The sequence below is a fragment of the Mastomys coucha genome, unplaced genomic scaffold, assembly GCF_008632895.1.
Source record: "Mastomys coucha isolate ucsf_1 unplaced genomic scaffold, UCSF_Mcou_1 pScaffold20, whole genome shotgun sequence".
NCBI classification, from domain to species: domain Eukaryota; kingdom Metazoa; phylum Chordata; class Mammalia; order Rodentia; family Muridae; genus Mastomys; species Mastomys coucha.
In genome coordinates, this window is record NW_022196903.1 from 29086107 (window position 1) to 29108047 (window position 21941).

The 21941-nt window shown below is 43.4% G+C and overlaps 1 protein-coding gene across 1 annotated transcript in view; it reads left to right on the forward strand.

Moving 5' to 3' along the window:
• The window catches only part of Lrguk (leucine rich repeats and guanylate kinase domain containing), a 111317-nt gene that overhangs the window by 53880 nt on the left and 35496 nt on the right, over window positions 1-21941 (forward strand). Inside the window, exons 12-15 of the mRNA XM_031381065.1 lie at window positions 4722-4818; window positions 8457-8570; window positions 10973-11174; window positions 13752-13847. Coding sequence (XP_031236925.1) covers window positions 4722-4818; window positions 8457-8570; window positions 10973-11174; window positions 13752-13847 — 509 coding nt within the window. The remainder of the gene's footprint in view (window positions 1-4721; window positions 4819-8456; window positions 8571-10972; window positions 11175-13751; window positions 13848-21941) is intronic.

A 21941-nucleotide genomic window follows, 5' to 3' on the forward strand; every position in this document is an offset into this window, starting at 1 on the left:
GTTACTCCCAGTGTTGGGACAGATGTTGATTCCTGCTCACCTCTGATCCTGGGTGTGTCAGAGCACCTAGGAGTGGAGCTTCCTCTGGGTGTTGTCTGCTCCGGTGTTCTTATCTGGCTCAATTACTCATTTCCACCCAATCCCATATGTCACTTATTAAAGTGCTTACCCATCCTGATGCAATTGGTTTACTTAGTGTCTTTTCTCTTAGAGTCTAACCCAAGGTAGACAAGTGGCTACCTCAGCCTTGTTCACCAATGCATTCTAGGTGTCTAACATATGGCCAGGTACTTAATACATGTGTAATAAATATTTACTAAGTGAATAACTAATTAAATACATGGACAGCTAGGTTAATGGACATGTATGCAAGTTTAGCTGAAATGATAGCAACAGGAGGAAGTATTGATGGCTTTCCTGATGGCTCTGTGGAGATTGGATGAATGGAGGGATTCATTTACCCATTCATCCATCCATCCATCTATCATCCATCCATCCATTCATCTATCCATCCATCCATCCATTCATCCATTCATCCATTCATCCATCCATCCATCCATCCATCCATCATCCATCCATCATCTATCCATTCATCCATCCATCCATCCATTCATTCACTCAATCTTTACTTAGTTGCTCCCACGTTCTAGTCCCTGATGATACAGTGAGAAAAGGACTCCTGAAGTCCTTTCCTTTGTGCAGTTTATAAACTGGTAACAAGCTGCTGCCTTAAAACATGGACTATGTGGCATTTGTGCAGGTGTGAGGTGGCAAACCCCTCAGAATGAGTGTCATGGCTATTCTGCTGGGGCTGCCCCTGATTCTTCTCTTCTGACTGGAGTCGGTGATGAGAATAAAGTACGACTACTGCCTGCTCCTTCATCCCCCACCTCAGAGGGCCAGAAGCAGGTCCATCCACTGGTCTCAGCATCTTCATGGAGGCAGAGAGCCAGGCTTGTCCCGTGGCAGATCACTCTAAGAACTCCACCAAGATCTGGGTCAAAGACCAGGTACTTGGGTCACAGGGCGTTAGGTAGCTAGTGATTTCACCCATCAAGAAAGCTACGATAGGTCTGCCACTTTATGCAAAGCCACTTTATGATTAAAACTGAAAATAAACCAAAGCACATCTTCAGACACAAGCTATTGCTTTCATTTACAGCTTCTTTTTAATGTTCCTTATCCTACAGATTGTAGATCTTTAATTAAATGAAAGAAAGCACAAATACAGTCTCACAGCAACATTTTCCTGGCTCTTCTCTCTTATTTGTTTTCTTTTCATTGGTGTTTTCTTCTTAAAATTACATGCACCATGATCAAGATAATCAGTGAAATTCTCACATGCTAACTTGCATGTACAGATACATGAAGAAAGAGCTTGTTTCTGTTGTATAAGCAACAGTGGAGGGCAGGTGTGTTCTTCCGTGATATTAAGCTTTGGTTTTACTATTTCTTCTTGATTTACAACTAGGTCAGATGCCATTTCTTTACCAGTATTAGTTACTGGTGGTCTAGAGATATAAAAGTACCGCTCTCAAAGTCTATTTCTTACTCCATATACCATACAAGCCGTGACCTAGAAACGTGCTGGATGAAGACGACCCTACTAAGACCATCGTCCAGTCTTAAGGCCAGTCACATGATCTGAAGGATCCTGAAAGACAAACTGTGCTTCCCTACATCTCTGCTTTATAATAATCTCTATTGTTCTTAGCTTTTTGTGATATTGACTACTAAATGTGTTTTTATTTTTAGCATTAAAGTAAAAAGACCACATGCTGTTTGGGACAAGGCTTAGGGAAGGAAAACTAGAGACAAGAAGACTGGTTACCATCAAGCGGGCAGGTGATGCCAGCATGAGCCAGGAAGCGGGCAGGTGATGCCAGCACGAGCCAGGAAGTAGATACTCACCAGAACACGAGCATGGTGGTGGCTTCATGGAATCCCTTGTGCTCATGATCCCTTCAATGTGATTTCCCTCCAGTGCTTTCCTGATGTTGTTTGTACTGGGTGTGCAGACAGCACCATTAGCCTACTCAGAGGCGTGGGAACACCTAGGCTTTCGTGGCTACACATTGAGAGAAATCACAGGATGGCACATTACCAAGTGTTGAATCATGCGCTCACAGCCAGGCTCCCCTGAATTAGCACAGGACTCACTGCCCTGTCGTGGTTTCCTGAGACACTCAAGTCCAGAACCAAGGTTCTAAATCTGTGCCTCAAGTCATACTGCAATGGTCTGCTTCCCCAACCTCCTGCTCACTCTTTCTTCTTAGACGGCTTTTCTTCCTACCACCTTGCCTTAGGGATGTCCATCCAAATTTTCTCCCTTCCCGACAGTATCCTTTCCATGGGCATGATTCATTAGCAGTTTCTCGATGACAGCCCTTTTTTCCGGAATGCCAAAGTTCCCCCTCTGTCCTGTATAACCAGAGACGCAGTCCCTCCTTAGTCTCCAGCCTAGTCCTTTGGTGGCAAAGTGAAACTAACAGGGAGCCTGGCTCCCATCTGAAGCCATGACTTAACCATGTACCAGGGTATCACCAGTAAATTAATTAGCAAGTAATAAAGTCATAGAAATATGTATTTGGAGGAGGGGGCAGATGCTGATGGGGCGGCCAAAGAAATCCACTTCAAGTTAGTGCTGCTTTTCCTAAGTGAGCTTGGTGAAACATTGTGATGTATTTCCTTTTCAAGATGTTCATATTCAGGCAGCACACACACAGCGAAGGTGTCTACATGTAAAAATCGGATGACAGATTGTAAAGCTCACAGGCCATCGTAGGTCTTTCTTAATAGAAGGTCCCTTAGCCCCTGGGAGTCTGTCATCCCCATCTTCACATCACTGAAGCCATCCCTTTGTTTACCTGCCCACCTGCTTCAAATTGCTTCTTTGTTTAGTCTCTGTTTAGAAACTTCAAAACTCCCTGCCACTCAGTCCCTTTGTTGGGAAATGTAAATCCAGTGTAGCGTGTGAAGACTTTGCTGAGGGTGCATGACAAGGACTCCAGGCCACAGACTTATCTCCCCTGACTGTGAGCAACAGCAATCGACAGAGGGGCCCAGGGCTCTGCCCAGGCACAGGGAGAAATGCCAGTGCATTCCAACAACAAAACAGATGTCACCATGTTTTGAATGTGTTCCCTTTTGGCATCTACCATGTAAATGTAACATTGAGACCTGAAATTTTCCTGGTACATTTAATTCTTGATTGTAATAGAAAGGGAGCAGTCATATGAATTTTAAATATCTGTGGTTTTGACTTTGTAATGTGGAGGCTTTTGAGGCTCAGCTTTACGACTCCTAATTGGTGTGTTGTCACAGAAGTTGACTGGAGTCATCCTGGTGTGGCTGCTTAGCTCCATGTATAAATGCTGTGCTCAGTTGATCATCTGCAAAATAAGAAATAATACCTGCTCTGTGGTTTTCTTTTTCTTTTGTAAATAAATTAATGTGCCAAGCATCCAGCAATTATCCTTTCCCATTTTAGAGCTATTGGGTAATCTAAAATTCAGTTTTATTCCCAGAACTTAGTACTTGGAAGATAGAAGGCTATGTGATCTAGAGTCTTGGGGAATTGGGAACTCTGTGTTCTGGTTCTGGGGCCATCACCAGCTTGCAGGGTGACCTTGGGCAGGTCACCTTCGTGGTCACCTTTATAATGGTGAGCTTCGAAGCTGTGCACCTCACAACTTTCGTTTTCTCTTGATGTTACAGTAATTATAGTGAATGCCTACTATGTGCCTGGTGTTGGAATACAAGGACAAAATAGAGGGCAAAGGCCTTCCAGCTAGATATTGTGCTGGGAAGACAGGAAAAATTATGAAAGGAGGTTTCAGAGTAAGGGTGTGTGTGTGTGTGTGTGTGTGTGTATTTGTGTCTGTCTGTCTGTGTCTCTGTGTGTGTATTTGTGTCTGTCTGTCTGTGTCTCTGTGTGTGTATTTGTGTCTGTCTGTCTGTGTCTCTGTGTGTGTATGTGTGTGTGTGTCTTGACGTGTGCACATGTGTGGTTACTGATGCTATGTCAAGACAGTAGATAGCTCTGCAGTTAAAAATTCATTCAGCACTAGAACTGTGTGTTCCCACAGAGGCTTGTGCGTAATTATAGTATAAACTCACGGTCCAGGAAGAAGGAGGTGTCTCTGCCCTCAAGTGAAGGAAGAGATGGGCCCTGATCAAGCAGCTGGGAAGGCAGGTGGTGCAGGCTGAGGCTGTGGGACCATAAAGACCTGCATTCTGTACCTGAGGAGGTTAGAAGCATTCGGAAGGTGATGCTTAAGTACAGCCCTGACAAAGAAGCAGCCATGTGTGTGGAGAGAGGGGAGAGGAGCCTACAGAAAATGCTCATAGATCAGAGAGAATGTGAAAGCAATCGATGCTATACTTCTTCGACTGTCATTATGTGGTGGCAAGGGGGGTGATTCAGAAAGCAGTAAATAATGTAAGTAAAAATTGGATATCGATGAACCAAAATTTGTATAATCCTCATAGATTATAGTGATTAACTATAGTCTTATACTTCTAAGGCACACTGTTTTCACAATTGCATTACTTTATGATTTATGATCGGTGGGTCGATTCCATTTTTAAAACATTCTTCACAATGAAAGAGTTTCCATTGTGACTTTGGAGTTCATGAAAATAGACTGAGATCTCTGTTTCTGACTTCAGGGCCTGACTTCAGGGCCTGTCACATGAGCTCTCTGTTTCTCTGACTTCAGGGCCTGCCACACCACAAGACCACCATACTTTGGTGAAGGGGATCGAGTTGATTATCACTTTATTTCCCAAGAGACTTTTGATGACCTGCTGAGCATGGTAAGGTTGTTCCCTGCTCTTTCAGTTTTTTTCTCTTCTTTTAGTTTTGTTTTGGTTTTGTTTTGTTTTTATCACATAAGGAATACATATTCTTTGTCTGGAATCTAAGGAAACAGTGGTTTCTAAAATGGTAAAGATGAACCATTTTTGCACTTCCTCAGTCTGGTTTCGTTTGAGATGAGCTCGTTGTTGAGGGTGGCACACAGTACTTTGGCTTCAAATACATTTTCTTAAACACTTGTTTCTTCTTTGCCTTCCTGGGAGGGACTCCTCATGACTTGGATGTGTTTTCCCAGTTGTAAGTACACACTGATGCAGTACATATCCACTTCCGACTTTGTTACCCTGAAAAAGCATCTCCAATCACCATATCTCCTCATGCTTTGCCTACACCACAGACCTTCCTGTCATCACATGAAGCACTGAGGACCAGTGAAGGGCCAGTCTTTCTTTGTGCCATGAGCAGTCAGCATTCAGCCAGGAGCACTGTATCTCTTTTCTCCCTCCCTTCTTTCTCTGTCTTCACCCCCCAAACAATGGGCCTGTCATAAACCTCCATTGTGCACAATCACAGAACACATAAGCTTGGGCTGTGCAATTACATTAGCTTAGCTTTGCACAGCTGACTACTGTGGTACTACTGTGTTCTTAGGGCTCATCTTGCACTCACAGAGAAAAGCATGTGAGCAAGTCCCGTCCGCCCATCAGCTTTCCCTATAACCTTGTCAAAAGAATGTCTTGGGCATCATAAGCCTTTTCTCTTCGGGCTGTATTTTGATAGATCTGCTTGATTTATTAAGTGTTTTCTAGAAGTTTGTATTTCTAACAGCCTTTAAAGGAAATTTGAGGTGTGTCTTCACTGTACTAAGAAGCATTTTTTTCTCAGAACCCTAGGATGGAATCTATCTCCATCCCATCATGGGTATTAAATTCTGCGTTAGAGTGGGGCATTTTCTCTGGGAGTTTGGTTTATCTGTTCTCTGCCAGCACCACCTGCTCCCTGATGTCCATAGCTTATCAGGTCTATAATCAAGTTAGTCTGTCTCAGTCCCCAGTCTAAGAAATCGCTGCATTCCTAGGCTATATTTAAATTTCCAGTTTAATGCTCCATGGAAATGCCCAAGTATTTGAGAGCACGCATTGTTCCTGTCTCTGCCAGCATGTATTACTCCGATGTAATTTTCACCACAGTTTCACCTCTGATCTCCTTTTCTTTAGCGTGTGACACTGTTTTGTGAAGAGAGCTAAGCTGAGAGAGTCATAAACTCATGATAGCCTCCTGATCATGCCCACACTCTCTGCCTTCTGCACACAGGACACCCCTCCATGCACCACCTGCCCAGATAGCCTGGCTCTCTCAACAGACACTGTGGCCTCTCGACCCCCAGACACCTACTGTGAGCAGGCCCACCTAGCCACTATGATAGATAAAGCATATGCACCTCCACCCTCTCTCACGTTCACATGCCTTTTCAACCAACACTTTCCTCCAGTCAGCAAATTATTCCTCAGTCCACAGAGAGATACATCAGCCCTTTGTACAGGAACCATACACCCAGTCACTCTCCTGTCAAGACGCCCCCTCTCCGGTGGAAATGCAAGCACTGGAGGCTTCTGCGGTGTGACCATTGCTACTTTCTAGGAAACCCCCATGCACTAGGAGAGTGCCTGGCCAGAGCTGGGCAACTGCATCACCTCAATGCTTAACAAATCAGTTGAATGAGGTCTCTTTTATATTTTATGCACAACGCAAGGTCTCTTACAACCATGCATGCTTCCAGAAAATGTTTTTGAGATCCACAGAGGAAGTAAACATATATCTGAAAAATAATTCAGATATGTATACATTTTGGAGACAGAGCACATGATAGAGTATTTATTAGCTCTCCAGAGAAACAGAGCCAGTAAGTAGGGTGTGTGTGTGTGTGTGTGTATGTAATCTTTCTTTTACACTCACTCACACACATACACACACACACACACATATATATATATATACACATTTATATATACATACATATATATATACATATAAATATACCCACATGTGTGCGTGCATATACACACACAAAGACACACATATTTATATATATACATATATGTAGAGAGATTATTAGAAGTATCATACGAGTGTAGAGATTGACAAGCTGGACCATCGGTATGGGTGGGCAAGCTGGGGTCTTAAGAGATCCCACAGTAAGGGTGAGGTCCAAGGCTCACTTTTCTGTTCCATACAAGTCTTAAAGGGATTGGATGCAGCCACCCATACTCCAGGGCAGTCTGTTTCTTCCAAGTTCACCAGTTTCAGTGTTAACATCCCAGTCACTCTTCAAGTTGACCATGAACTTAACCATCACACGTCGTAAATACACTAAAGCATGAAAGGTGAGCCATAGCTACATTGCCTACATTCATAGATAGATGTACATATTTAAATGCACACATACATGTGGAAAAGAATCAAAACTTTTTTTTCAAAGAACAAGGAAATTATGAGATTGAAAGAATAAAAAATTAAGGACATGCACTGGGGGTTTTTAACTTTGATTGTAATGATTTTCCTCACCAACGCCAGCACACAGTCTCCTGAAACCCACCCAACCTCAAAAGGCACTCTGTGTCTCCTGCCAAAAATCTCTCCTCTGCCAGAGAGCCAGTCTGTCATCTATACATATCTGCAGAACATCTGGAGCCAGGAGGGTTGCAAGAGACTCGGGCTGCTGCTGCCATTAATGACAGCAGCATTAGACTCCAAACTGCTCACTATTTTTAATGATGTTTCCACCATTTGATGGGGTTGGGTGCACCCCTGAACATTATTTATTTTAAAGTCATGCATTTCAGAAGGCACATTTACCAAGGTCAGCCATGTTTTTATTACTTCTCCTGTTATCAGCTTCCCAGTTTAGGGTAAGCCTAATGGATTAATAAATATTTTATCAAAGAAAGTTTCAGTTTGAAGGGTGTGTTTTTTAACCTACATTTTCTTTTCTTTTTGTAAGGAATACAGCTGACACAGGAAATGGGCCTCCAGAATATACACAGAGGGTGGTATTTATATTTAAATGACTATAGCTCAGGCAACAATTTTGTTGACTAACATTTAGGGTACTTTCAATAAAAAGCCATCTTTACAAGGAAAACCAGGCTGTGTTTATTTTTCTTTTTTTCTTTTTCCTTTTCCCAAGCCTTTAGGATGTCAACAGCCTTCAGGATTACCCATTCCTCATGGCTTATCTTGAAATGCAAGGACCTTAGGATTGGGGTCCTTGTCTGGAGGCCTGGGATGCTGGCATAGTAGCAAGGGAGAGGGCGAGCCATTAGTTTCCCCCCTCCATGAGGAAGAGTTTCGGTGAGAAAGCAAGCACCACAGTCTGATCTACCAGAAGCTTCCGTCCATAATCCTCCGCAAACATTCCGTCGGTAGACTATTTCGGTAAACCTTCTTCTCATAGGTAGACTCGTGAAGAACCCAGTCAGAGCCCAGCTCTTCCACTCTCCCATGGCCCTGCCGCTCTTCTGCACTTCTTAACAATGTCTCAGTTCTATAGAATTACATGAGACAATGACATTAAGTGATTTAGTCGTTACATTACAGCAACTTTTATGTGCAAACCTTTGTATTTTTCTAATTCCAGGGGAAATTTATTTTAACATTTAATTATGGCAACCACAATTATGGATTAAATAGGGACACGATAGAAGGTATTGCAAGAGAGGGATTAGCAAGCTGCGTTCATATGGAATTAGAAGTAAGTATTTTTCATTCAGCTGTGTGTGTGTGTGTGTATGTGTGTTGAATGTCTGAAGTTGGGGCTACAATATCTAGACAACATACTGCTGGGCACAAGAGAAATGCTATAGAAATGTCAAGTGATAAGTTGATTGTCACTGTGGGGTAAGATCCATGAAAGTTAAGTGACAATATTTAGATCACAGCCCCATTCAAAATGTATTGCCTCTCATTTCCTCAGTAAAGTACCCCTTTGTCATCATAGTGTGTGTCTGTTTATGTGAAGTGGGCACAGGTGTGGGTGGCTCCCTGTCCCCTCAGGACTCTGTCAGCCTGAATGGTCACCCCGTTCCTTCATTCTGCATGGAGCTGTGTAGGTGTTACTGTCGTTTGACTCTGTGTGTTCACTGGATGTAACACCTTTATACTTCTGGCAAGTTAGACCTGCAGATTTCCAGAGTTTTGTCCCTCCTCTGTGTACCAGCTACCTCCAACAACCTTCTCAAATTAGAACATACAGACATTTTCCTGAAATTGTGAACCAGAAGAAACCCTTGAATTTCCCACCCACTTGCTTGAAGAACTTTAACTCAACTAAATAAACCAGGTCTTCAGTGATGGGCAATTTTTTAAAATTGTCTTTGCTAAGCAATATAACTCTTATAATCAGACAAAATAAATTTAATCAAAACAAACATTAAAACGAAGCTTGACAAGGCTGTTCTTTCCGGTTGGCTGAACACTTGCTTCATTCTCCTTTATTATGCCACAGAGGAGGAGATGGTGACCCCATCTGGCCAACTGTCCCCGCGTCAGTGGAGCTGGGCACACTTCCTTCAGCTCCTTTACCTTTCTGCATCATTATCCATTTCATCTCTTTACAGTTGGCTGGTTCTTCATCTTTAAGAGGAGTCTTCCTTACTCTTTTTAAAATTATTATTATTTAAAAAGACCGGTTCTAAAAAAGTGTCTGCCTTGGACAGAGAAACAAAAACTCATGCATGTTTGAGTGGAGCTGTGCTACATCTTTTTGTGTCCCCCTTTTTCCGGCTCGATAGTTTCTTGAGTGATAGTTCCTGTCCCCCCCCCCTTTTTTATATGTGAGAGTTTACTCCTCATTTCCTGGAGGTCAAGTCTATGAACTGTTTTATTTCTCCCACTCCTCTCCAGCTGAGGTGGCTTTTTCCAGACTGCCCTTGTCACCTGCTCTTGGAGAAACTGTTTTAAAAGCAGCCTGTGTTTCTTCCCACTGAATCGTTAAAGCTGTTATTCTGAACTTGAGTTAAACTGATGATGATAGAACTGATTTGAAAGGGCTTCACAATTCACTGGGAACAAGTCTCCGCCTGCCTTCCCCACCAGAAGAAACGCATGCCCAGGGAGTTTGAGGGATGTGTCCAGAGTCCTTAGGAACTACAGAGCTGAAGTCACATCCCAGACCTCCCAGGTTACAGACCACACCCTTTCACCCTGTGGTCACCTACTTAAGCACATTATGCTGACTTTGGTCTGTCCCTTCTGGATAGAGACTATAACACTCGGAACCATAAGGTTGGGTTTTTTTTGCTGTTCGCTTATTTGTTGGGCAGTTATTACAACCAGTCTTTAAATTTTGCATCTGTAAATGGAGGAAATGTTGAAGGCAGAAGCTCTGGCCCCTAGATGGTGGAGCCCAATATGTTCCAAACAATAGAAAAGCAAGGTGGCTTTGGTGGTTCCAGCAGCAGTGCCAGCTATGGTGGTGGCAGGAAGACCTAATTACCCAGAGAAGTGACAGGGGACCTAGATGTGTGAACTCAGCCAATCACAGCAGTCACACGGTCTAGCCTCCACAAAGAAGATGTGTTTAGACAACACTCACTTGTATTTGGCAACCCCTTCCCCAGCTCCCCCACGTTCAAGGACTGTATTTGTGACTGTAGTACTCTGTAGTATTTATGGTGCTAAACTTCATATACCTCTACCTCTACCTATCTATCCAGTGGTACCAAGGTGACGGATGGCAGAACGGTACCATGGGAACCCTTTTTCTCTGGGAAGAGCTCTATCTTCCAGTGCTTCAAGGATGCCTGTTGAAATATGGAACCAAATTACTTTTCAATAATAAAATGGCAATACTGCCCTATTTTATGCCTTGCAATTTTCTTTCTCTCTTTCTTTTTTAACAGCCATATTCATTAGAACAACTCATTTGAGGACAACCAGGTGGAATGAATTGTAATAGTTTCTATGATAATTTAATATTTGTGAAGGGAGAAAAGTAATCCAGCCTTGAAATATTTATAGGGAAATAGCACCTGATTGTATGGATGAAATGTGTTCTTGAGTGTGAGACTGCGTGGTGCCTCCGAGTTGTCACAAGTCCCCACAGTGATGTCCACCGTGTAAGTTGTTTCTGACTTACCTTCTTTAAACACCTAGGGTGTAAGAAGTTTGAAGTATTCCTATTTTGAGCCTCGATATATCTTGGTGGTGCCTATGGACAAGGAAAAATATGAAGGGTACTTGCGGAGGAAGGGACTGTTCAGTCGTGCAGAAATCGAAATTGCTGTCTCCAGGGTGGACCTCTATGTTAAAGTTAACCAGAAATTTCCAGGATATTTTGATGCAGTAATCAATGCAGGTCAGTAATGCCCAGCAGAGTTTTATTTATTTTTTTTAATATGTTTTCATGTTTGAAATATACAATCACTTCTGTATTAGTCAGAGTTCTCTATAGTCACAAAACTCATGGAATGTCTCTGTATATTAAGGGAATTTATTGTGATGACTTACAGTCTACAGTCCAACTAGCCCAACAATGGGCAGCTGTGGATGGGAAGTCCAAGAATCTAATAGTTGCTCAGTTTCACAATGCTAGTTGTTTCAGCTGGTCTTGTGTATACAGTGGAATCCTGAAGAGGTTCCAACAGATGTGCTGGAAAGTCAGTGCAATCAGGCAAAGTGAGTCTTCCTTCTTCCATCATCCTTGTGTAGGCCTCCAGGAGAAGGTGTGGCCTAGATTAAAGGCGTACCACCATGCCTAGATTTGGAACTTACTTTGTTCCAGGCCTTGAACTCTTACCTCCGTCTTACCTTGATATCTGCTTACCTCAGTCTCCTGGGATTAAAGGTGGGTACTTCCTTGCCTGGGCTTTTCATGGCCACTATGCCTCAAGATCTCCATGCCATGATCCAGGTCAGAAGCCTGAGTCTTCCAGCCTCAAAATCTGGATCACAGATGTGCCCTCCATTTCTGAATGTACTCAGGTTGACAACCAGGCATAGGCATCACAAATGCATTTCCAGTTTATGTCATGGAAAGACAATTCTTAGGAAACAGAGACATTTGTTGTAATTAGAAGCTACAAAAAGCTGCAGAAGTGGGGAAGAACCTGCGAGGCCTAGGCTTCTGTTGCTCCCATCTGAGGTTAAGCTTTATTAGACCATAAGGTTGTGACTAATACAGTTGGTATAAAATGGGGACATAGATTTCTTCCCCTGGGGACACTGTGAGAACAAAGATATCTCATTTGAAATATATATTTAAGCTTTTAAAGGCACATGAGGCTCAGGTAATTTTATCATAACCTATCTCTACAAAGAATCACGACTCTGAAAATATTGAAAATTTAAAAGCGTCTGGGTAAAGCACCTGAAAAATCTACCTTAGAATAAAGTGTTTTGGTTTTTTTTTCCCCAGATATTTCCAAATTTTACTACCACAAAGAAATGATGAATGTTTGAGGTGAAGGATGTGGTAGTTATCCAAATTTGATCATAAAGACATTGTTTTTTTGTGTTGAAACCATAATGTGTTCCATAAATATGAATAAGTATGTCAATTAAAATTATATCAGATAAAAATTAAAGATAAAAATGGCTACTAATTTGAAGTAGAAGCCAGAGAGAAAGGTAATTGTTGAAATATGGAACTTTCCATATGCTTTTAATCATGCTACTTCATGAACAGTAAGCACCCTGTCTAGATAAGGAGACACCCTGGAGCGGTAAGATGGCTCAGCAGCTGAAGGTGCCTTTGCTGCAGAGCTCGATGACCTGGACTCAATCTGTTGGACTCAAGGTGCATGATGGGAGAAGAGAACTGACTGGTTTTTGTTTCATTTTGTTTGGTTTGGTTTTGTTTTGTTTTTCTGGATTTTTTCAAGACATGGCTTCTCTGGGTAGCCCTGGCTATTCTGGAACCCACTCTGTAGACCAGGCTGGCCTCAAACTCCGAGATCTAGCTGCTTCTACCTGGAGGCGCCCACAGGCAGATCTCTGAGTAAATCTTGTTTACATAGAGAGTTCAAAGCTAGCCAGGGTTACACAGTGGCACTCTTTTTCGAAATAAATAAGTGAATTTTAAATGAATAAATTAAAGCAATTCTTAGTAGCCTTTTGTTGAGATCCTGGGTAGAAGGGGAGACAGACATTACATTGAGCCATGTGACATTGCTAGTATTCAACTATTATGCAAATGACAGTTTTATATGGTTCATTTAATCGTTTTCTCAAGCCTCTAAATTGTGTTAACATATTGCTTATCTATATTGGTTTTATACTGCTGCATACAAATGGTCACAGTTAATGCCTAACCCAGAGCCTGCTCATCCTATTAGGTCAGCATAACAGGGCTCGGTTATGTGCTAAGATTAAGGTGTTGGCTGAGCCGAGGTCTCATCTGAAGGCTCTGGGGAAAAACTCAGCTCCCAATTACCTTCTCATTGGCAGAATGCAGTTCCTTGAGGTGTGGGCCTGAGCTCCTACTTGGCTGGCTGCCTCTGGAAGGCTGTGCATAGCTCCTCGAGCTTATTCTTTAGTCTTACCTATATGGTGCTGGCCATCTTCTAGCCAGCAAAGAGCACATTGAGTGTTGGACTTGTATTCTGTCACAAAATGGAAAAATCTGTCCTTCCATGGCTATGATCTGAGTGAACCACCTGGGAAATCTCCCTAAATTGCACCGTTAGTGACCTTAACTGTACCCCACATCCCCTTTGTGTGTAATGTAAAATATTCATGGGCATGAGCTCTCTTCACCTCCATAGGTTCTGCCCACACTTGAGGCGGGGAGGTTATAGAAGAGGGAGATGTCATGAGAGTCATCTTAGAATTGTATCTAATGAAGTGTAGTGACCAAGTTAGTTCACTTGCCATTGAACACTGAGTGTTTTAGACATAATTGTAGCACATTAAAATGTTCTGTTATTTGTTGTAGATGACCTGGACATTGCCTACCAAAAGCTCAGTGAGCTCATTAGAGAATACCTGGGGTTGACTGAAACAGCTGCTAAGGGCTTGGCTCCAACTGCAGGTACTAACCTATCTCCTTTGTACCAAGTTGATTTTCCATGGAAAATAAGGCAGCCTTGTTCTTATTGGTTACCCATTAGCTGAGCTAATGCTGGCTCACAGTATTTAATTCCTCTATGCATGGGTGTGTGTGTGTGTGTGTGTGTGTGTGTGTGTGTGAGTGAATATACAAATCAGCCCTTTGGGTCTGATTAGCGATGCTTGTCTCCTTGTCTGTAGTGGACCCCTCCCCAGTCCACCATAGAGACACTGGACAATGCCTTGAAAGTGGACATAGATAAGAGCTGGTCTCAGGGTTCAGAGCTCAGCCTTCCAGAAACATAGCCCCTTATGGGACTCCAGTATTGAACCTCTCAAGTATGTATTTAGTCCAAAAATGTTAGCATGGGAGTTTCCTTCCTCTTTTTCTTTGAACTGCCACTCCTGAAATATTGCCCTGTAGAGAATGGTGAGGAAATCACTGGCCAGAAAATGTGATTGGGATGGGGCGGGGCGGGGGAGGGGCTAGCCCTGCTGCTCACGTGGCCATGCTGCTTAGCTGTCTGTGGGCTTCGGTTTCTTGTCCTGAAGAATAGATACCACACTTCCTCCTGCCTCATGGGTCCTGAGCAACAAATGTCGAGGGACGTGCAAGGGCACTGACTTAAGTCTAGGAATTCTAAGCCTAGAAATTTCAGGACATGACTATTTTGAGATGCATTTGAGCTGCTTGCCCCTCAAGTTTGCCTCATACCCACTTGGATGGTAACTTACTAAAAAGTGTCTGGAGAAATTAGAACCTTGTGCTAAAAGGTATATAAAATGTTGTAGCTACTACAAAAACTTAATGGTATGTAAATTCCTCAAAAAAAAAAAAAAGACAACTTTTGTGTGATCCAGCTGTTTCACTTCTGGATAAATACCCTAAGTCACTGAAAGTGAGATCCTGAAGAAATAGACACCCTGTTCATAGAAGTTTCATTCACAATAGCCAAAAGTTAAAGCCACCAAGGGGTCCAGTGGTGAATGGATGGATAAAGAAGGTGTCATGTACACTCTTAGGTGTTACCTCATCTTAAGAGGGAAGGAAATCTTGGCACTCAGTGGGACATGAACCTTGAAGACAGTGTGGTGAGTAAAGGCAGCTGGCCAGAGCAGACTAGATCCTGTGCAATTGCAGCTCTATGAGGTATTTAGAGCAGTCAAGTGAACAGACAGGAAACAGACGCCTGATGACGGGAGGCTGTGGGGAATGGAGCGTTACTGTTTAATGGGTAGAGTTTACGTTTTTCAGAATGGAATGAGATCTGGAGTTGGGCAGCGATGATAATTACACAACCACGTCCATGGACTTAATTAGTTGAATAGCAGTACTCGGAATAGTGATGAACATGGTAAATTTTATGTTTCACTACTACAGTAAGAAACTTTTCCAAAGAACTCAGTGGACTGGACTTCAGTCACACACACCTATTTGCAAAATGTTAACCTAAGAGGGTTGCCACTTTGTAGAAGCCTTGCAGCTTGGTGGTCCAAATAGGATTCTGCTTGCCTGATGGTATTTGTATCCCAGCCTGAGAAGGGAGGCCAGGCCACAACCTTGACAGAGTTCAAGCACTAAAGCCCACTGGGCCCTTTGCAGTTTTGTACACTCTTTTTAAGTCAAGTACTCCTTGTATTTTGGACTGAGGCCCATGCAGGACCAGTAACTCACAGATAGGAGCTGCCATTCCTGCCACACATGCGCGTCTCATATGTTAAAGGAACTGAGGTATGACATGCCAATAGAAGTTACTAGATGAAAGCTTGGTCTCTCCAAATAGGATGCAGTGCAGGATACCTAGTGAGGTTGAACCTCCATGGGGCTCTCTCTTGAGGAAATATGGCTCCACAGGCTTTATAGTTCTTTGCTATCCAAGCAACTTTATAATCTTTAATTTGGTCCCCTGGGTGGATCTGGCCCCTGTGGGGGCTGCATCTTGCGTGAGAACACACTGCTCTGCTCCCTGAACCTGCCCCATCTCCCATTGTAAATTAATAAATTGGTGTGCTGGCTTTTACATCAGCCTCTTGTGGATTTGGATATACAGTGATTAGTCCTCTGGGTAGCAGAGAGATGTGTGTTTCTGTGTGGTGCTTCTGAACAGAGGAGCAATGAGCAAGACTTGGCACAACGGCCTACAGGCTCCATCACTGTATTCTGTAGCTCTTCTTATTCCTACAGTGACCAAGCCCGCTCAGTCAGTCAACGGGTTCTCCGGAGTGAGGATTAAAAAGAAAAAAGACAGTTAGACAACATTGTAGCATGACCCCAGTCAATTCTGAGACTGAAGGCAAATTTAGTTTTCCCAATCTGCTTTTATACCATTTTAATTACATGCAAGTATTAAGGCTGAGCAGTACAATAAGGAACCAGCAAGGCAGTAAGCAAAGCCCCGTGATTACCCCCGTGACAGGTGTTTAAAAGGGCTTGGCATAATGACCAAGATACTTGAGCCCACTTCCTTGTCCAAACCCAAAATCTTGCCTGAAGCCTATTTTTGTTCCATCCTAAAATCAGATTCTTACTTCCTTGTCCTTGGCCAATGTCAGGTCCCTGCCTGAACTTACTTCTTTGTCATGCCCTAATGTCAGGTCCCTGCCTGAACTTACTTCTTTGTTATGGCCAATGTCAGCACCCCAAAGGGCTCTCCACACTACAGTGATCAGGCCACTGACTGTAGTTGCAGTGACTACCTGGCAAATTAATCGGCAAGATAATGTGTGCACAGGAAAGTAGACTGCCACTTTAAAGTGTATAATAAAATCTTACTTATTTGGAATAATTAGGTTACACCTATCTGATTTAATGAAAGGTATAAATTATAGAATTTATAAAAAGTGTTATAACTTCTCAGAAACATTTACTAATCGAAACTGTGACATTTTGTTATTGACTAATGAAATTCTAGCTTGAAAGTAGACAGGATGGATTACAGTCAATCATCAGATCCATATCATCAACAGAACCTGACTTTTCTAAAAGGTTTAATATTCTGAAAAAGACTGTGTTTTCTTAAGGCAAAACCTTATCTCATGTTTACAGTTAATTTGCAGAGGGAGCTATTTTTTCAGTTGATAATTAAAGATAAACTTCCACTTCAGTGGCATTGTAGAGATCAGACAACATTCAAGTGAGCATATTTGAAATTCTAATGAATATAGCCCTTATTAATAAGCTCTTAGGGCATCTCTGGTGGCCCCAGGAGTCAAGCCAGTGGCATCTGTGAATTCCAGGACTGTAAAATTCTTGTCAAGAGTGAGGGTCACCTGGTCATAGTGTCAGTGCAGGTGGATAGGACATGTTCTGTTTCACTTCTGCTTCTGTAGTAAAATTCCCTGACAAAAAGCAATTTGGAAAAAAGGCTTTCAGGTGACAGTTCATCACATCACATCTGCAGCCAAGAGCAAAGAGAAATGAGTGCATGCATAGTTGCTTGCTTGCTGGTGCTAAGTTTGATTTCTCTGCTCTGATGTAGCTCAGAACCCCCTGCCTACAGGATGGGGCCACCCTCAGTGGGCTGACTTTTTTCACATAATTAACATATACCCCCCCCCCAGACATACTTTCAGGTCAAGCCATTGTATACAAATTTTCACTGAGATCCTTGTCTTAGTTAGGGTTTTACTGCTGCGAACAGACACCATGACCAAGGGAAGTCTTATAAAGGACAACATTTAATTGGGGCTGGCTTACAGGCTCAGAGGTTCAGTCCATTATCAAGGCAGGAGCGTGGCAGCATCCAGGCAGGCATGATGCAGGAGGAGCTGAGAGTTCTACATCTTCATCTGAGGGCTGCTAGCAGAATACTGACTTCCAGGCAGCTAGGATGAGGGTCTTAAAGCCCACACCCACAGTGCCACGCCTACTCCAACAAGGCCACACCTACTCCAACATGGCCACACCCTCTAATAGTGCCACTCCCTGAGCCCAGCAAATACAAACCATCACAACTCTCTTCCCAGGAAAGTCTAGGCTTTGTGTCCAATTGACAAAAGTAAACATCACAGGGCACAGACATAATTGCCTTCCTTGTGGAATTGTAGATTCCCTGAGAAGGAGCCAGCCCCAAGCAGGTGTACCAACCTGGGCCTAGCTGGGGCCTTGCCTGTTTCCCTCTGCTCAGGACTGAGCTAGTCTGTTCTTAATTTCTGTGATGTGTATCATAACCTATTTTATATAATACGTATATATATGATACATATAGATATCTGATATACCATAGAATATGATCTATATCATAATGTTCATATATTATATGCATATATAATATATATATGCTAGAAATTGAAACAAACATCTTAGTATAGGGTATTTTAGAAAATAATTAAGATTTTAAGGGAAAGAAAGTAAGAAAAAGAAAACCATGTGTAACATTGTGGCACATTATTGAAGTCTGGCTTGGAGGGCTGAGGCTTTTCACAGCTAGATTAAGAATATCTGTGTGCTGAGCCTCAGAACAAACAGAAATCTTACATTCAGTAACATCATCTTTCCAAAAGAGATAATCCTGCGTCAGTGCAGGCCAAAGACAGTTCTCAAATATTTGAAGTAATGATATTCAGCTTCATCCCTCATGATCAGAAGTTGCCTGTTTGTTGCTGGTATCACAATGGTAACGTCCACATAACAGTGAGGTTGAAACAGAATGAGAAAAGGAAAGCTAAGAGCTGCGTGTCCTGAGGTCAGCATCCACCCCAGCCCTGGAAACCTGAACCCTTGCCAAGATGGGCTAGATGAATCATCACCAAATGCCTGCATATAGAGCTGTAGCTATACCATGATGATAAGCTCCTATGACCTTAGATGTACTGTTAATTTTAAGTGCATACCTTTTTAAGTATGACAGGGTCCTATTTTCCCATAGTAATGTAGGAAATATTTGTTTCTAAAGCATGCAGTTAACAATACAGTTTCTATGAAACAAGAAGAACCTCACTTCACTAGCAACTCAGTGTAAGGGTATGTTCACCCTCAGTCTCTGTAGACCAGTGCTTCTCACCCTTCCCAATGCTGCAACCCTTTAATACAGATCCTCATGTTGTGGCGATCCCAACCATAAAATTATTTCCGTCCCTTCTCCGTAACTGTAATTTTGCTACTGTCATGATTCATAAATATCTGTGCTTTCTGATGGTCTTAGGGGTCCCCTGCAAAAGGGTCATTTGACGGGGGTCGTGACCCACAGGTTAAGAACCACTGGCACAGCTCCTATGTCTTGGTTTGTCACTGCTTCTGGGGAGGCTTTAAGGAAATGGAACTAACGAGACACCTGAGTTCTTGCCATAAAGCTTATGGAATGAAATTATAGTTTCATAATTCTGATTAATGATAAAGAGAAAATGGACCAATTTGCCAGCCCATAAAGTGGTGCTTCCATGTTCTAGTAAAGGGCATGGTATCATTTAGCCAAATTTCATGAATTGTTAAATCATCAAAGTAGATAAAGAAGCCTCTGTATGCCCGACAAGATTAAAAGGAGAGAGGTCCTTCAGCCCTGAACCTCACTATTCTTAGGCTTTTCTTTTAAAACTGTATACATGTATTGCATGTATTATGTGAGCATATATAACTTGCCATTCTTTATTTTTTTTAGAAAATTTGGCATTTATTTATACACGTGCACATGATCAGTCGACAACGTATGGGAACTGACTGTCCCATCCCCCATGTGGGTTCCAGAAGTCCGTGGGTTCCAGAAACCGGACTCTGGTCATCAATCTTGGCAGCAAGAGCTTTATCCACTGAGCAATCTTGCCAGCTCTTGTTTTCCATTTTAATCACGTTAGGTGTGAAATTCAGTGCCAGTGACTGCATTCCCAGTGTTGTGTAACCATTACTACCACCTGTTTTCAAAGTTTTTCATTATCTGAAGCATAATCTCTATATTTGTTAAGCAGCAATTCCCCTGCCCCTGGTCACCTCTGATCCACCTCCTGTTCTCTGCCAGTTTGCCTATTGTAGTTAGCCTCATCTTTTAACTTAACCTTCTTTCTTGTCTAATGTTGTGTTTTAGTTTATATCTGTGATAAATTTGGTGATGAAAATGATGAGCCAAGGGTATCGTCAGGAATCCTACCGAGAGGGAGGCTTTTCAGTTTGCCCACTGTCCCTTCCATTCTCAGGAGGCTTCTAGCTTGACTGGGTACAAAAGAGGACCAGACTGGAAGGCTCATTGTGAACTCAAAGTGGCACAAACCCATCCTTCCTCAATGGAGGAGAGACCTTGGTCAGGGATACATTTGCTGCTGGAGATAGACCACTCTGGGGTCACCAAGGACTCTCCCAAATTGAGCTCGGACGATTCTTCAAGGTTATTCCAAGATGATGTGTTAGCTCTGACCAATGCATACTTCAGAGCCATGCCATCTGGGCTGGGTTAAGATGGTATTTGGGTCACCAGAAATACGTCATTTATAAGCCAGTGCATGATGAAGTGACTGTATCCAGGAGAGCAGAGCCACTCTGAGAAGGTGGGATTGGAGGAAGCAGTCCCTCATTGCAGCATCAGCATTGCCAGGGTCTCTGGGAGTTGTTTCTGTAGCCAGGGAAATCTGGGGTTGGGGGTGGGGTTGAGGACGGTGGCTTGGAGCCTTCATCTTCAGGAGCAGACCCTGGTGTCTTCTTAGGATGCCCTCGAACCCATGTCTTCCTTCTTCCTTTCCTTACTCACTGAGTTCCTGCTGAACTCTGAGCCTCAGGGGCATTAGCAAACAGGCAAGGCTCCTGGCAGCACTCAGGTTATGTCTGAACCATTAAACAGCAAAACCAATCTCATTTGTTTAGAAACTCTATCATCCACAGATCCAAGTGGTTTTGAGCAAATATCTGGGTGTTTATTCATTTAAATTTCTTTTCAATTCACTAAATTTGTCCTAACTTCTATCGATCTAGAAAGTTGTAGCTACTTAGTCTCCCCAAGGAGAAGGGGAAGGTCTACATGTGGATTTCTTGTTTTAAGGGTCTGTGTGCATCCCCACAGGAAAGCAGGGTTTTTGTTGTTAGTTTCTAGCAGGAAAGAGCCTTTGTAGCTAACTTCTCTTTATATTAAAGCAGGAGCCTCCTCTAGCAAGAAGACCGCCTCTGGGGTCCCGGCACACCTGGTCCCCTCCCCCAGGCGCTTGGCAAGACTACAAGCCGATGGCCAGAACCCAGAGTCTTTCCTGGAAGTGCAGACTCGTGTAGTGGCCCCTGAAGATCAGAACCCCACTCTCCCAGAGAGCCAGGAGTTAACTGAGGAGGGGGAAGCCCCTAAGAAGGAGACGAGTCCCAGAAGCTACCTAGATCTACCTCAGCAGGTCAGTTCTTCAACCCTCAGCATTCCTCAGCAGGCCCAAGACGTATCACTGAAGGTGAAGGAAGAGGAGGGTCAGCCAGCCAACAACCTCCCTCCAAAAATAACCACTGAGATGGATGGCCCTGAAGATGAGCCTGGGCCACCCGTGCTAAAAGCAGAACACTCTTCTACGATTGCGTCCCAAGAGCCACCTCAGCAGCCTGCTCCTGCTCCCACACTCAGCCCTCAGCCAGAGCAGGATAAGGAATCTGGAGAGGCCAAAGTGGCCCCTAGCAACCCAGCCCTGTCTGAACCTGCACGAGGACCTGACCCAGCTTCCCTCAGTCCTCAGAGGGTCCAGGATGAAGGTACAGAGTCAGCCAATCCTGCATCCAGTAGTTCCACGCACACTCTTCCAGAAGATCCTTCCCACGCTGAGGTAGAGAAGCCTGCTGGGGCCTCTCAACCACCTCTGAAGGAGGCAACGCCCAAAGCAGAAGTTATGCGGGCCAGTACTCCTTACCCAGAAATTATACCTCCCCAAGACTCGTCCACAAAGGTCAGGGAGCAGCCGGTAGCCTTGCTTCCTAAAAGCCGGCTGGCTCCTACCAGATTGCCACAGCCCCAGACCCTGGCTCCTCTCCAGAGCAGGAGACCCACACCCAAGCTTCTCTCTCCCAGCAGGGAAGAGGCTTTGGGGACAAGCTCAGATCAGACCCCTAATCCCTCTCCCAGGTCTCTTCCAACTCAGGATGGAGACCCCAGTAAGCTTCCGCCCATCAGCCCTCCCCAATCCAAAC